This window comes from Xiphophorus maculatus, chromosome 18, assembly GCF_002775205.1.
Source record: "Xiphophorus maculatus strain JP 163 A chromosome 18, X_maculatus-5.0-male, whole genome shotgun sequence".
NCBI classification, from domain to species: domain Eukaryota; kingdom Metazoa; phylum Chordata; class Actinopteri; order Cyprinodontiformes; family Poeciliidae; genus Xiphophorus; species Xiphophorus maculatus.
In genome coordinates, this window is record NC_036460.1 from 6,917,833 (window position 1) to 6,935,046 (window position 17,214).

The 17,214-nt window shown below is 37.1% G+C and overlaps 1 protein-coding gene across 10 annotated transcripts in view; it reads right to left on the reverse strand.

Annotated features, from left to right (window-relative positions):
- Positions 1-17,214, reverse strand: part of tenm4 (teneurin transmembrane protein 4) — a 216,871-nt gene that overhangs the window by 31,398 nt on the left and 168,259 nt on the right. For 7 of the 10 annotated variants that reach the window (XM_023351436.1, XM_023351435.1, XM_023351437.1 and 4 more), the window contains 5 exons: positions 14,910-15,159; positions 14,479-14,499; positions 8,605-8,837; positions 7,450-7,604; positions 111-988 (listed from right to left, as the gene is read on the reverse strand). In XM_023351436.1, the coding sequence (XP_023207204.1) occupies positions 111-988; positions 7,450-7,604; positions 8,605-8,837; positions 14,479-14,499; positions 14,910-15,159 (1,537 nt within the window). The remainder of the gene's footprint in view (positions 1-110; positions 989-7,449; positions 7,605-8,604; positions 8,838-14,478; positions 14,500-14,909; positions 15,160-17,214) is intronic. The other 3 variants (XM_023351438.1, XM_023351433.1, XM_023351430.1) reach the window with 1 other exon arrangement.

Here is a 17,214-nt window from a genome sequence, read left to right on the forward strand (position 1 = left end):
GCTTCCTTTGTTTGTCTTATGATCTTGTAACAATACTGTAAGCTCTCATTGCTGTATAACTTTAAAATCATTTTCACAGATGATAGGTAATGTTTCTTAACATTACTTACTCAAAGAAAGTTGTCCATCCATTTTCATTTGTCTTAGAAGAAAGAAGTCCTGAGCTCCCATGGTAGGTCATTACAGCTAGTTCTTGACCCTGTGCAGCAACAGTTTTAAGGGCGTTGTTAGTACCAATGGTGAACCAAAAGGTCTGCCCATCAGGGACCATTAGCCACAGAGGCATTCCTGTAGTGTCTCGTCGGATGGTCACTGAGTTCTTGTTCTTATCTGTGATACCACTTATATCTCCCTTTCCTGTGTAGGTCAGATTGTAGAGATGGTCTCCTGTTGTCAGACTTTGTGTGAAAATGTGGCTGCCGTTGGAATCAAACAGATAGAGTTCATCATTAATTGGAGAGGATACCTCATACATACTGAGAGGATTCAGAAAGGGTTTGTTTTTCCGCACATAGCGAATACGAATGTTTCCAAGATCTGCAATATAAAGCTCTCCATCTGGGCACACAGCAAGGGAAGAGGGTGCATTCAGCTTGGCGTCCTTGGCATAGCCTCCATCTCCAGAGTAACAATCGCAGTTGACGTCATTTTTGCAGTCGCAGCCACTTGGTGCCCCTGCAACCAGAGAGATCTCTCCATTGGTGGACACCTGTCGCACTCTGTTGATTTTCTTTTCATCAGACTCGGCAATGTACAAAACACCGTTGTGTGACACAGTCAAGGCATTTGCTGACTCTAGAGTTGCATGGATGGCCACTCTGCTCATAAGAAAGTGATCAATGCCAGGTACTTGGCAGTGCATGGGGCGGCCTGCTACAATGCGGACTTGATGGTTCTCTGAGACTTGTAGAACAACATTGTTGTCCAGAACGTACAGAGAGTTGTCCATGGGACTCACTGCCAGGTCTGTCGGCCACTCAAGGCGTACCTAGAAGGACAAAAATATATATAAAAAAAATCAGCTACAAGTCACAAAAAAGATGAAGCATGCCCATGATGTTGGGCATACTTCTACTAATGTGCTAAAATTGGAGCTAATATTTTGCTTAGTGTTATAGTGCAAACTCTGAGGAGATTCAGCATACTTAGCTTCACCTAAGTTAACTCTTCTGGATAAATTCTCACTTGTTGTCTTTTGATAGTGAATGAATTAGTTGCAACACAATGGTTTAGATCAGAGCATAATCATTTCTTACTCAAAGTGTGAAAAGACAAATACATGCTACAATTTTCACAACAGATTTTCAGTTTGCTTCATGATGATCCGTCACACAAAATTCCCAGTAAAAAAAAAACATTAAAGAAGTGATGTGATAAAATATGAGAAGTTCAAGGGTTTTGAATGATTTTGCCCCATATTATTATTATTGCTATAACACAACAGCACAAGTCCTTGAAAAGAGACAGAAACACCCTCAACAAACAAAAGCCTGCGCTGCCTTTGGCTTTTTGAATTATTAGTTATTGTTCTACTGACAATGTGTCAGGCTTTTAACAAATTGAAATGATTGGATTAATCCCATTTACTGGCCTCCTTCTCCCTTATTGTCCCACTGGGATCTCTAAGAAACATAATCTAGAGTGTCATATTTCACCGGGAGCCTAGGAGCTCTCAGGAAGGCTGCTGATTAAATCATGGACCAAAATACAAAAAGTGCTACTGAAAATGCTATTTGCCCATAAAGCGGGAATTCAACAACTCTATGCACATGCACAGGAGTAACAAATTCCCCAGCTTTCTGACCTATGCATAACAAAATAAATAAGTCTTAGGCTTACATATAAGCTCTTTAGTTTACTATTAAGAAGTGAATGTTGCCAGAATAATTAATTTGAATCCGAGAGGACATCGAGTCCAAGTGGAAAGAGAAACAACTTTAAGTATCACATGCAGTTCATATCCTATAAACCTCCAGTCATTTTTCACAGGAATCGGAGAGGATTATATAATAGGGTAGATCACATACAATAAACGGGAAACTAACAGAAGATACATGTCAGTTTTCAGTGAGCAAAAAACTATGTTTACTTGGGTAATGAAAGGGGGAGAGGGGACTTAAAATTTCTTAAAACCTATTTCTTGTCAACACTGCTGGTTAAATATTTCATGAGGCTGAGTGTAGAGCGGCTCAGGGGACCTGCCTGTAAGGAGGTTTTCACGCCACTCTGACTGATGAGGGGATATTTCCTGAGCTGTCGTCCCACATGCTGTAACCCGATCACAGCCTGCACTTTATACAGTGGGCTGCTGTCAGTAATGCCTGCCTGATAGGCCATTTGCCAACCCCACCCCAAAGGAAAATACTCCCAAAAGAGTGTTCTTGAGGTGGGGGAGCAAATCCCAGATTAGTACCAACACCAAGTTTTTTTTATTTTTTGTGTATTTGAAGGCTATAAAGGATTTTCTATTTTCTTTCAGACATTTCTATTCTATAGATCTTGGAAGGTTATCAAAAATAGAATAAGATGTCATTTTTACTAAATTCTCAATTTAAATTGAATGTCAAAGTTTGAGACTTGATAAATCTCTTTGAAACTGCTAACATCCCAGAACAGATTACCAAAATGAATGTTTTAAGAACTTTAGGGCTTTAAAACCTGTAAAAAATATTACATTACGACTTGGAAGACTTTTCTCTTGCCGTTTAGAGCATAGAGTTGTGCAGTGCTGCTGGTCTTCTGCCATTCAAGTGGCCTAAAGAAGGCTACTACACCTTTTCTTATATTTCCAAGGCAAATATAGCAACATGCATATACATGGTAATCCAAAGTGCTTTACATAACATCACAGGAAAAACTGAAAATAAAGAATAAGAATAAATGCATATTGCAACAGAAAAGAAGGTATTAGTCTGAGTTTTTGATCAAAAATTCCTGTAAAATTGTAAACAGTGAGGAGAACCAGACTTTCTAAACAAACTAACCAGACTTTCATTAAGGCGGACTAAACATGACCCTTAGTATCTCCAATATTTCAGGGGCAACACAGCTAAAATCAATTTTTAAAAACCAGGTGAGCAACAAATCAAGACAGCAGCTTGTGAATTCTAGGTTATGAACTGTTTCTGTCAAAGATACATAATTCAGTTTGTAAAACTTATTTAGATGCTGCAGTGATTCTGGAGACACAGGAGACATCATCAGGTTATTAGAGCACACATTTGTCTTATTCTCTGAATTTTGTCTTAAAAATATCAGCAAAAAATTGTTGGACTTGTAAAAAAGTTCAGGAGAGAAATGTGATGAGGGATTTGTCAGCCTGTCAACAACAGTAAATAAACTTTGGGTATTGTTGCTGTTTTTGTCAATAATATCAGAAAGATATAACTGCCTTGCTGTTTTTAAATAAATGTCACAGTGAACTTTAAGCTATGTTTTTCTCCAAAGACATTTAGCTTTTCTTCACAACAAGCTGAGGACAGTCAGGGTGATAGTGAAAAGAACGTGAAGGAAGTGTTAACATAAAGTTTTGCATTGACCTCTGCTGTGGTTCAACCAGTGATTTCGATACAGTAATTAGAAATAAGCAAAAATAAAGACAAAACAGGCCATATAAGATCTGGAAGATCTAGTTGAAACCAGATTTTTAGATACACTGAAACAAGATACAAACACATTTTATCTCACTTTCTAAAGTTAAATCTAACTTCTATTGATTTAGGTCAGTTACCAACATTATTTCTGTTTTCTACATGCCAGAAAACTTGACGAGGACATTTTTAAAGGTCTGACCCAAGTCATATAGTTTAAAAGACAATTTTCCCTGATGGTGACCAAATGTATGTAAAATTCTAAATTTGAAAAACGTTACAAAAAAATTTTAATTCTCAAAAAATGTTTCTGATAGGTTTTCTGGCATTTAGCAAATATACACAATTTTGGTTACTCTAATTGACCTAAAAGAAGAGAAGTTTGGATTGATTTAACTTCAGATAGTGAGAAATATTTAGTCTTGTTATTCGGTGCATGTAAATGTCTGGTTTCAATTGTATGTCACACATCTCTGAAAAAGCGTTTTTACTCAAGGTTATCACACCATAGAAATCTAACACCAACTCCTGAGAATGTTCCAATGATTCAGTCTGAAGATTTGTTTTTTTATTTGACTAAAATCTGAACTCAGCAGGGAACACAGAAAAGCAAGTCTTTCATTTTTGCAGAAATCCAACAGACTGAAAAAGCAAAACAGGAACAATCTAAGTCCATGGTGTAAACAGATAAAGACTTTTGAAAAATTTCAAACTCTTGTTGTTTTGCAATGAAATAAAAAAAGTTGAAAGATAAAAAAAAAGATTAAAAAGATGAAATAAGAAAAATTTTGCTGCAGTTTTCTCACAGGAGACCTGGTGCAGCAAGATAACAAATTCATCAGAGAGGGAAGAAATTTGACAGTATTTCTTGGCTAAATCATTTGTGGAACACAACAAAAGTAATGACCACTGCCACGAGTCTTCTCCAGAGAAACCCATTTCTGAGCGAGGTTACAGAGAGTGTTTGAAGTAGGAGCCCGTGTGCTCTGGATGAATTTTTAATGGATGCTTTTTACTGTCTGAGTGTCTCTGGCAGTGCTTGTGTGATTTGTCATCATTGTCGAGCTGCACCCAGCTTGTATGTGTCCTCGCGGCAGCAGCAGTGGGAAGGTGAGCACATATAGGTGCTTGTGTGTGGGAAAAGGTAAAGAACCAAGAAATGGTAAGGCATGGGTGGTGGGAGGGATGAAATCCCCTCCTTAGGATGGGAGTCTGGAAATGGGCAGCTGGAGGCTTTGCTCAAGTATATGAAATCCTATAAACAGAAAAAAGCTTTTCTTCCCCCCACTTTCATGTGGCACTCCACAGCAACTGTTTGCTAGTTGTGCTCAATAATATGCAAAACCAGCTAAATGCTTGAATCATTTGGAGATATGTAGGTAGCAGAGTAGAACTAGAAATACAGTGCCACCTGTGTTTTGAGTGTATCTGCTGTCTGATGAAATGCACTGCATAATTCTACTGCTGTTTAAGAAAAAATTGTTTGTTGGCTAGCCCTTAACAATGACTTAATGGTTCAAATGTGACAGGGACATCTGTGTTTGTTTCTGATTTTCTGTGTCATCAAATCTGGAACAGCAAGATCTGCTAGACTCTGTACCATTTTTAGAAAGTGGTACAGCATTTAGATGTAGAAAATTAAAATAAAGTAAATTTTGAATGAAATTAAACAGATTCAGTTACAATAGTGGGCACACTTCTGCTAATACACAAATAGTGGAGCAAATGTTTTGTTTAGTGCTTTTGGTAATTTGAAAAAAAACAAACACTTAGCACATTCAATTTTTAAGTCTTACCGAACATTTTTAATTAGAGTTAATCATGGTCTTGAGTGGGTTATTCTAACACAAATTTGTTTTCATCTGAGGTTGTTTTCTGTTGTAGCTCTGACAGTATGTTAAGAGTTGTTCTATTTTAAGGTGAACCTCCATCCTACTTTCAAGACTTTTGTCGCCTCAAAGTTATATCAAGCAGGATTACCCTGTATTTAACTCTATCCATGTCTCTAACCCAGTGGTGGGCACACGTCCTCTAATCCTCTAATGCGCTAATAGCAGAGCTAGATTTTTGTTTGGTGCTTTAGGGTTCTTGCTAACTTTGAAAACATTTAGCACACCTAGCTTCCCCTAAAGAAATTTTTCAGTGCTAATTTACTAGCCTTTTTGTAAACTTTCAGTTGAAAAAGACTGACATCCTTGATTAAGTTGTGGTTATTGACTGTTAGGAACTCTTCAAGAAGTTAACAGTCTACTGTCAAGCAGCTAACTTGACAGCTACAGAGACTGTCAACTAAAAATTTCCTGCAACTAGCTTTTCAGTTAGTGGCGCTCACCACTGGTCTATTGAAATATATGTCTGCTCCATCAGACTAAAAATGTAACAATAAAAAAAAAAAAACACTGACAGTAAAGTCCTCAATTGGTCCTTTAAAATATTTGGAAGTTTTAACTTTCTTCTTCTCCCTTAGTGTCTTTAACAAATTTCCAAGTTATTATAAACATCTACAATTTTGATCAAAACTGTTTGGGAGCAGCTAGAAACAGAAACGAGTATCTCACAGGAGAAAAAAAAATACTCCAGTAGACCAGGGAAGATTGAGATCAATCTGAGCCAGTACCGAGACTGACTTGTGCGTCTTGTCTTGCTACAGATGAGTTAACCTGCAGCATATCTTGACTGAGTAATAAAGGCCAAAATGTAATCCACTTTAGCAGATGTTTCTCTTAATGTTTCAGTTTACAACCAACATGTTTCACATTTTTTATGCAAAAAGAAATATCTATATATATAAATAAATATATATAAAGAAATATTTATATTAAACTGATGCAATTTTCAGACTTTCTAGTTTAGTTAAACTCTGACATACATTACAGTAAACAGTTGTTTCAGAAGCTTGGTTCTAGTTCCTGCTACTAACTAATCAGCTGGGTCACTATCTTTGACAAGTTTCTAACTCTTTTAGCCATTCCTTTACAAAAAAACATTGAGAAACAAATGTAGCAACTTTTATAACGTTATCAGAGACTGACATGAAAGAACATATTGTCCTCACTCTTCTAAGTGAGCAGTGATGCTGGTGTGCACCTGTGCCCCATATCAAAATCCCTCATTTTGAAGCTGGATGTACTTCCTACATGTCCAAACTACAAATAAATATCTTAAATCTTTGTCTAAAAGAAATTACAGCATTCCTTTGGTCACTTTTGGTCCATTTAGCTTGTTAATGTATATTGTATACTGAAAAAAGTAAAAATCACTAAATGACTAAAGACAAAAAGAGTTAAATAGCAGCTTCATAGTCATAAACATTCCATTTGGACATGGTTAGATGATAGCAAGATTATAATATGCAATATAAAAGATTATCCGAGTTCAGTCTAATTTCACAATGACAGATTTTTTTTAACACTCCTGGTTATGAAGAGTTTCACATGCTTGAAAAGACCAAGTTTCTAGGCCTTTATAGCCCTCCCTTCAAGTTGTCATAAGCAGCATTTTTTTTTCAAAACTTGCAAATATATGGATATTATATTCACTTTCCAAAGAGTAGTTTAAAAAAACTCCCCCGACTCTTCCTTAACAGTCTGTAGTTTGGATTTAATATGAATTTTCTAAATAAAAATGCATCTAAAAGACATGTTGTAAAATGACAGCAGAATAACTGATTGTACCTTTGAATCTTATTCATATTAGATTATACAATTCTTTAAAAAAAAAAAAAATTGTTAACGCAAAAGAGTTCTGCTTCAGAAAATGTCTATATCAGCAGGTAAATTAATTTAGATAGCAGTAAAGGGTCAAAATCCTGCAGAAAGTAGATAAGAGCATGAGAAGGCATACAAAAGAGAGGCCATACCTGAGAAATGTCCATAACGGCATCACAGCTGAGAGGTCGAGCGGAGGTTAAGTCATTGTAGCCCAGAAGAGTGGAGATGATACCATTCTGATCAATCCTGCGAATCATGGTTCCATCCACAAAGAAGATTACCCCATACTTATCCACCGTAATGCCTGCAGATAAAAGTCACACTGTAAGAACAGAAGAAAATATCCGTCCGTTTAATCTTGCTTATCTGTACCTAATGCGAAGACAGAGCACTACTAAATGACAATTAAGAGGTATCAGCTGCAATAACGTAGAACACTAATTATACCAATGAAAAGTAATGCAAGGATTGATTTTGTAATCAGTAATGGAGAACAATAGAACCATCTGAGCAAATGATGATTACTATAAATATTGATTAAATTACACCTAAACCCGCAGCAGTAAGGTTTATGCATCTTCTGCTTTCTGGCTGATTGACTGATGCAATCTACTTTAATTGTAACATACTATATGAGTCTATGTATGTTTTATTAATGGAAACAGACACATTTCATACTAAATGAGAAAATTTGATTGATTTGAAACTCTGTACATTACATTTAGTCTTTCAGATAATCTTTCATGTAAAATGTAGTGACTTTCTAAATTTAAAGTTCATAGTGTTATTTGTTACAGTTTATCAATTAAAAGCAGAAAATCATGATGGATTTATGGAAAATACTTTTAAAGTAGGTTTTAAGTATGGAACTAGCCACGATGGAAAAACGGATGGACAGAAGGAAGGGAGAAAAAAAGGAAGGAAGGAACAATTGGAGGAAGAAAGAAAGAAAGGAAGTATGAATGGATAGAAAGAAGGAAAGAAGGAATGGTTGAAGTAATAAAGGAAGAAGCAAAAACTAAACAGAATGGAAGGAAAGAAAACAGAAGGATGAAAAAGGAAGGAGCAAAGGAAAAAATGAAGGAACAAACATGATGAAAACTAAACAAAATGGTAGGAAGGAACAAATGAAAGAAGGAGGAATGAAAACATAAAGATAGATGTATGTTTCCAAGTATTCTATATTCTGTTTTCCATTCTTACATAGATCAGAAAAATACTTTAATTAACTTCCAAACTATTCCATGCTTTTCCAGTCAATGAAGGTGCCTTGATCATTCAATCCAGCTCTGGTGAAACATTACCTCTGGGATTGGTGAGAGTGGCCTCAACAGCTTTCCCTCCATCCCCGCAGCGAGCGTCATCGTATGGGAGACACTGGTCACCGGTTCCAGCAACCAGCTCCAGATTCTTAGCAACGTTGTTCACAACAGTCAGAGATTTGACCCTGAACACTTTCCTGCTGCCTGTATCGGACAGGTACACCGCGCCATTCACAGGGCTGGAGGCCAGGTAGTACTTCTGAGCAGGGCTGTTGCTGAGCAAAGGGAAGGGAGAGAGAAGGAGTCAATAAAACTGGAAGCAGCTACATCGCTTTCAATAAGAAACATTGTGTAATACAATTAAAATGGATTCAAAAGCCATTTAGAGAGTCAATTGGGCACAATTACAGTTTAAAACCAGGACATAGGAGGAAGAAAAAAATAGAATGAGATTAAACATGACAAAGTGAAATGAGATTAAACGTGACGTAGGAGTAGAGTCGTCTACAGTAAAGTCTGAATCAAGGACCTCTGTTTGTAAACTGGACAACTGAAACGCAACATAAAAATAGATTTTGACCCTTTTTGTACCCTTCAAATTACAATGAGTTCAACAACAGTTCAAGCATAATTCAGAATACTAAAGAAAAGAAACAGTTGGATGGGTACTAGTCTTTTGGGTCCAGTAGTTCCTTTGACAGAAATCCTAATTACCCCAAAAGAGAGACAGGAAACTCCTGTTATCTTATCTGAAAACAACGAAGGGAAACCAGCCATTACAGCGCAGCAGTCTGGTTACTCTTTCAAATACAAATGCATTGTATTTTATTTTTACCTTGCTACTGCTGGTAAGAGGCAAATAACACTGAACCAAAAATCCAAAGACATTAGGCATCCATCAGGCAGATATCTTTGCGCAGAAACATATCCCATGTAATTCCCAGCAAAATCAACAAAGTAATCCTTTAAAGCTCAGCGAGATTTCCAGCAGTGACATACAGACAATAGAACCAAACACAGCCAAGATACATAAAATCTCCTGGTTTCCAAAAATGAAGATAGATGGTGAAAAACAAAGATGGCAAAAGAGAGCTCTTTATGAATCCATACAAGGACAAATGAGGTGACAGATAGGACTGTTTTATTGTTAAATCTGCTGCGTTCTGTGATAGATGCAAGCCTCTGCAGAAAAATCGATGGATATTTTCTGACTTATAAAACATACCTCGCCTGCCACATTTATTTCCCCCCCTGGTAAAGATGCGTAAAAAGCCTTGAAATAAATTCATTTTTGCTATAGTAATCTCTTGAAATCATCCAGGGTCCTTTCTTATGCTCTCTCCAACTTGTAGGTTTTCTCTTGCATTTATGTCTGGGGACTGCAGAGGCCACTGAAGAGGGGTAAAGTTTTGTATGGGGAAACATTTATTGGGCAGATTTGATCACCTATTTGGCCAAAGGTCAGTATATTGTTGACAGAACCAACTGTGATTAATTTTCAGTGTTCTGGTAAAGCCCACCCAAGTTTCATTTTAAAATCTGCAGGTAGCGCAAAGATGCACTTTGAAACACAAACAGGCCCACAGAATCACATATCCTCTGATAAACATGACGGTGGTCCAGGAAGTGTTTGTCACCAAAAACTCAATATTACTCTGACGACCTATGGCAGACTTGTGTGAGTTTGTAATACAAAAATCCCATGACCTTGTTGTAGGTGCTTGAAATGATGTGGTTTTCTTTTTTGACGGCCACTATTGATAGCTACTTAATGTCATCAGTGTGCTGATGCGCCTCAGCAAATATGTTGAACAGCTTTTAAAAGGTTTGCTCGTAGCGACATACAATGGTTGTTATGGAGACGTGGTACCTGAACTGGCAGTAAGCTTTGATGATTTCTTCATCTCTCCTTCCCTTTTGTTCTCAGACTATAAAAATGGATCCTCATCAAGCACAGTGGCTACAAGAAATAAGTTGCTGCATCATGTGGCATTTATAACAATAAATTATTGAAACAAAGAACAACTTAACAATGTGAAAAAATATATTTTTAAAAGTTTCGTTATTGGTTTTCGGTACAATAACAACGCTACAGGCGATTTTGAATAAGAATGACTTTTAACTTGATATTTTTTAAATATATTAAACAAATGTACCCAAAATAAAAGCTGCAGAGATTTTTCAAAAATGTGTTATTCTTGCTACACCAACAAAATAGAAAAATATACTTTTTCTCCAAAGAGCTTTTCTTCAGGTGCCAATAAATGTGGTAGCACTGTTAGTACAAATAACTGTATGCCTTTTACAGTATATACAGAGGTTTTGATTTAAGCATATTCTTTCTTGACATGAGTTAATACTGAGTGGTGCAAAAATATTTGCTGGTTTAACATTTTGCACAGCTAAACAACTGTGCAAAATGTTGCACATCATCACTCTATCATGATGCCACCATGATAGAATGGCATCACTCTATCTTGGTGATCTGAAAATATTTATCTGTGAAACTATTTATGAAAATAAAAATGTAAATAAAAAGTGTTCAGCAAAGTAATTTTTGTCGCAACATTAAACATGTTGACAGTTATCATTGTCAGCGTATGGCACAATTCTGCCAGAACAGATTAGCTTTGTGGAGAGGCCTGTCATCTTGGCGTCATTCAAAGTGGATTAAGACAGTATTTCAGGTTAGACCTTGGGGGTTCTTTTAGCGTGACAGCACCACTAGCCTATGTTTCTAAAATACAAGAGGGAAGGCAAGTGGGTCTGTGCTATTGTCATCTTGGGTACATAATATTAAATGACACTTGACCTTCAGTGTATCAGTGGTGACAGCAAACCTCAGGCACATGTGTCGAAACACGACAAGTGACCCAACCGACTCATTGGCTGCTTTTCAACACAAATCAGATGCAATGTGCTGGCAAAGAGAATATAGGTGCATCTCAACAAAATACTATTTTTGTACTATTTCAGAGAAAATTAGAAAATCTCCAATAGGTACAGTTGGCATGGCCAAAATATTTTACCTTAATTTTTGAAAATTAATGGTAAAATGAGCTTCAAGATTGTATCACAATTTCTGACATAAAAATGGTCAAATGGCATTCTAGAGAAAAAGATTAATGAGTTTGCTCAATTTTACCGCATTTTGTCAAGCACCTATTATAAATATACAACGCTAAATACACACTTAAAAGTACTCTGCGTCTCAAACTGTTTTTCCTACTAAAAATAAATTATTAAAAAAATCTAACACCATTGCCACTCAGCAGTGGTGGGCATCGCAAACTAAAGCACTATTCGAAAAAATTAGTTCCGCTAAAGCACAACACTGACATGGTAGTTAGCAGAAGCTAATGTTAATGTGCTAACATCAATTGAAATCATATCTGTCATTGAAAGACTGCAACCCTCAAGCCCAATTTAATTTTGAGATTATAATTTGCATGCTATATAACGTCATCAGATATTGTATTTATGTTTATTTCTTACTCTCTACTGTCTGTGTTTTGTTGCCAACTGTTTAATGATTTTCTAACTTTTTAGATGCAGCTGTACACTGAATACTCATAATACTGTTGGTCAGTAGTAAAGCTCAGTAAGTGGTTTCTGATATGTGAATTAACTTCAGTCTTCCAGTTGCATGTAAAACACTGCTGGTTTTACATGCTGGTAAACTCCCTGGTGTATTGCTTAACATTAAGCTGTGACCTATAATATGCCATCTACAGTCACCAACTTATAATTTTTGTAAAATCATTGGATTTTGTTGCATGCTATTGTGGAATTGGTCGTAGAGGATGGGGATGTACTTAGATCACTAGAGAACTACAGTTAAATCACCCAATTCCCAATACTATCGCCAGCTGTTACATGAACAGGAAATGGTCATCCATTTTAAACCAACACTTGCTGTACCTTTCCTGGACAAATCTCATTTTTAAGATGCAAATGTAGGATGCAGAGTATAAAGAACTGCAGCTCTGACATTTCTTTAGTGGAGCTCCTGAGAGCAGAGCTCATGTATAATGTGTAAGCTAATGTGTAAAGGGAAAATAACATTTAACCTGTGCAAAAAAAAAAAAAAGAAATTGAGAAATAAAGTGACAGAAAAATAATAGAAAACAAGAGCAAGTGACCAGTATTGCATTGCTTTTTATCTTCATTTGTACTATGTGTTTCAGAGCTTAAGTCAAGGCCCTTAGACAGAAAATCAATCAATAGCCCTTCACCTGAGACACAGCATCTGAAGAGGGCACACTGAGATTTCCCTTGTTGCCTCCTGCCATGGAAAATGAGGTGTCTGTATCTTAAGCTACTGATACAATCTTTACCTATAGTCATTTTATTAGACTAACCTGCAGATATAGCAAAATGAAACCACAGCTGGTTCTAATTCTACGGTTTCATGCCTCAAAAATGGTCAGTAGATTCTACATTTCCACAGTTTGATTAAACAAAGAATTGTTTTATAAGTTCTAAATTTTGACCCAGCCTTTTTCATAAAACAACTTAAACGCTTAAAAAACCCAGTTGTGGATGATCTTCAGTTGGTGGACAGACGGTTTCACGTTTGACTCCATAATGCATTGGTTGCGGAGTTGAAAAACGACTTGTAGACTGAGAACTACACTGATTCAGTGATTAAGCAAGGCAATATCATCAACCCATGTCCACTGTGCTCAACAAATGGTAAGAGGTGTTTGTACGTCTAGTTATCTGGCATTTTGCAGACATTGCTTCACTAAAGTCCTGGCTGAGAATATCTGAAGAGGGTGCGGAGATTTTGTGGTAGGGAAAATAAGTACTCATCTGCAGAGAAAAATAAAGAAAAATTAAATTCTGGATACTGCAAGGCACCTAGATCATGTGGCTGTAAAATAAGTCCAAATCATCACTCTTCCACCACTGTGCTTGGTAGTTAGTATAAAACATTTGTGCTGAATTTTCACCAAACATTGTTACAATGCTCAATGTTACAGACGTCTTGCTCGTTTAAAGGTGTCCTCATAGCTGACACATCTGGTCTGCTTTAATCAGATCAAAGTTTGTTTCCCCCATCGGTCCGGACATTTTGTGAAGTTGTGAATTCACTGAAATGAACTCAGGGGCGGACCAAACAACTGGGCCGAGACCCACTGTTTGAGGTGGTTTTGGTCAGCTTCTAAACAAACTCTGGTGCAGTCCAGTCTTGAACTGAACCAACTACAAGAAATGTATGTCTTTTTGACTTTACGCACCACTGTTGGTGAGCATTATCGTAAAAATATGCCATTCAATGTTGCCAACGCTACTGCTGCATGTAACAATTGTAATAAAACTGTCCCTGATCTGCTGTTTTCTGATTAGCGATGCTGCTGCCAGCATGTTAAGGGCTAGGGTACACTCATTCAGCTGACGCTGTTCTACAATTAAAAATATTTCACCATCAAAACAGCATTGACATTAAAAATAATTTTGCTGTTGCAATAGTGGCACAAATGTGCACAATAGGTAGTTTTTGTTTACAAATTTAAGTTTGATTGCAAAAAAGCCCAATGTAAATCAAACCACGTCACATGGGGAAAAAAAGTCTGCAGATCTAAGGACTTTTCGGTTGTAAATTATTTGGAAAATACACGCATAACAAATCATAAAAGGATATTGCGCTAATTAATTCTGAACTTTAAACGCTTTCCTTCATGGCTACATTCTTACACCAGTGCTTGTTTAAAGAGAGACAAAGTAGAAAGGTAAAAAGTGAAGCTTTGTTCTCCTTTGGGTATGTTAAACTGTATCCAGATGTACCTAATAAACTGGCTCACTCTTAAATGTTGATGACTGTTCATAAATTGTGATTCCAACAAAGACAAACAACTAATGAAATTGTAACAACAAACAGGGTGATGGTAAATTTTTTTATGTAGGGCTTACCTGTGCCTGAAGTCTTTATTTCTTTCAAAGTTAACCAAAAGCAGGAAAAGTGAGAGAGGAAAGAACAGAAAGAAGAAGAAATGGTAAGTTGTTAGTAGAAAAATTCAAAAAGAAGTGGATGGAATTAAGCAAGAGAAAAAAATGGACTATAAACATTCTTTTATCTTTAACTGTGAACACATTAAGTGGCCGAAGGAACTGCTGTATTGTTTCCAGGACATCATCTGTTGAAGTCCTATTACATCCTTTAAAGGTCCTTCGAAGGACCAAACTCCAGCTGATGCAGGTGAATAAGAGGCAGACCATCAATCCTCTGCCTTTAGGGCATTTCTGTCTATCTCAATTGCACTAGGTAGTTTATAGCCTGTGTATAAGCCCATTTAAGCTGCTCGTAGTCCTCAGCGAATGTTAGTAGGCTGCTCCTCAGTTACCTCAGCTCCAGGACGCTGGTGACGTTCCCTGTGGTGAAAATCCTCCTCACATAGTTGAAGTCGCCCACGTACAGACTTCCATCTGAGCCGCAAGCAAGAGCCACGGGGGCCAGGAGTTTGTTTCCGTCAGCAAGGCCGTTACAGCTGGGGCAGGAGATACTGCGCCTGCGCCCGTTTCCCATCATGCTGCCGATTACGGGCGGCTGCTGGGAGATGAACACGTTCTCTCCGTTGCCCATGTGAAGAATGCCTGATGAGGACACAGAAAACATACAGGTGACACCTGCAAAGCACTTTACGCTTAACAGAGTTTAAACATATATTTTACGCACAAGATAATGGAAAATAATGTTTGTTTTTAATGTTTCTCATGGCATTGCGCCTTCTTTTTGATCTTCTATAAGCACTTTGAAGAGTCAGGGCTCTTTGATTGATGACCAAAATCTTTTAGTAGTCCCTAGGTCAAAGACCAAAACTATGGAATTTATTACCTTTTGAATTGCAAACTATCAGTGACCAATTTTGGTTTACAGCTAAGGTAAAAACGCATTTGTTTGGAACTGCTTTCAGCACATTGTAGAACTAGGATACTTTTTTGTTCCTATTAATGCCATCTTGTTGTTTTTGTTCTATTCTCTTTTTTTTATTACTGCACTAATAGAAAGCACTTCAGTTCAGTGGTCGCTGTTGTAAAGTGCTATACAGATAAAATTTGATTGATTGACAAGAGGAACAAATTTAAAGCCCTGTGGTCAACGGATGCATTCAGATTTTTCATAATACTTATAGTGTCTTGCAAAAGTATCTATACTTTTTTTATTGTGCCAAATTAACAATCACAAACCACAAACAGAGTTGAATTGCAAAACGATGCATGTTTTTTTTTACCAGCAAGTCAAAAAAGGTTGACATTAATTTGTATTAAGTCAACATTTTCACTGCAACTAAAACTGCAAGTCTGTTAAGCTCAATTCTCCAACAGATTTCTATATTTTTGTTTTTATAAAACGATAACTTTTTTCTTTAACTTAAAGAAAAAAGTTAATAAATTGAAATTGAAAATGAACAATAAAATGTCTTTCAGGAATTATTAGTATGTTCAAACAGATACAGTTTTGCATAGAAATATATAGGTTACCTTAACATATTTATTACTTAGATTTTTTCATTTGTAATTGAAATCTTTATGAACTTCAGGAATTGTACTTTTTTCCCAGTCACAGACAGCAGCCAGGTGGCTGCAAGTCATATAAATGCACAACACAAAGGACCTCAATTTATCCTCCTTATACAAGAGAAATTATTACCTCTAGACTCAATCTTACACTGCGGCAAAGTTTGATCGGATCACAAATGTAAAAAGAAGAATGTAATTGAAGACAGATTAGAAAATGATGTGACCTTAAATAGGTTTGTATCTGTGGCGAAAGGAGTGGAAATTGCAAGGCGGGCCTGTGTTTGCAATAAGAGGTCATCTCAGTGGATGAAAACACAGGCACAATTTCACGCCAAAATGGAAACCAAGAGCTGTGGCTCGAGTGAAATCTCTTGGAGCAAGAAAAATACACCTCACAAACACAATCTTAATCACACAGACTAAAATATCAACACACCTGCATTGTTCTCATTTCTCTAACTCCAAATTCAGGGGCTTCAGAGTCAAGAATTCAGAAACACACACACATGGACAGAGTTGATATTTTTCACATCACTGGTGCCAATTCATTATTGGAAAATCCCCAAATATGTAAATGTAAAGATGTTCCTGCTGGTCAGTCAATGTAATCATATTTGAAATTCAGCATCTGGATGTCTGCGGCGGTTTTTCTGCTTCTGATGGTACTCGGTGACCTGACTTCTCAGAGCAGAACAACATGTGGGCTATCAGAAACGATCAGCCAAGCATCTCTTTCCTGGGACGTGATTTAATCTTTGGGACTGCTGCTGCTCTGAGCAGCAGTCTGACAGCAATTAAATTAGGGATGATTCTAAAAATGCTGGGCATGGATGAGACGCTGAGGTGCCAAACAGGGGAGGGGAAGGGGATGTGAGGGTGGAGAAACTGGCAGTGCTGGTTTAAAAAGCCGGGAGGCACTTCTATCCATCCTCTGGACACCATGTCCAGGCTTGGTGCCTTATAGATCAAAGTGCCACCTTTCTGAGCAATTTTCAAGTATGCCTCATCTCCTTAGATGAGACTCTCCAGACGCAAAACAGACTGTGAAGCCTTGCTAGTGACAGGTGCTGCCAAAACGTATTCCTAGCGCTGCCTTTGAGGAGTAATTTGTCGGCAATAAGGAAATTG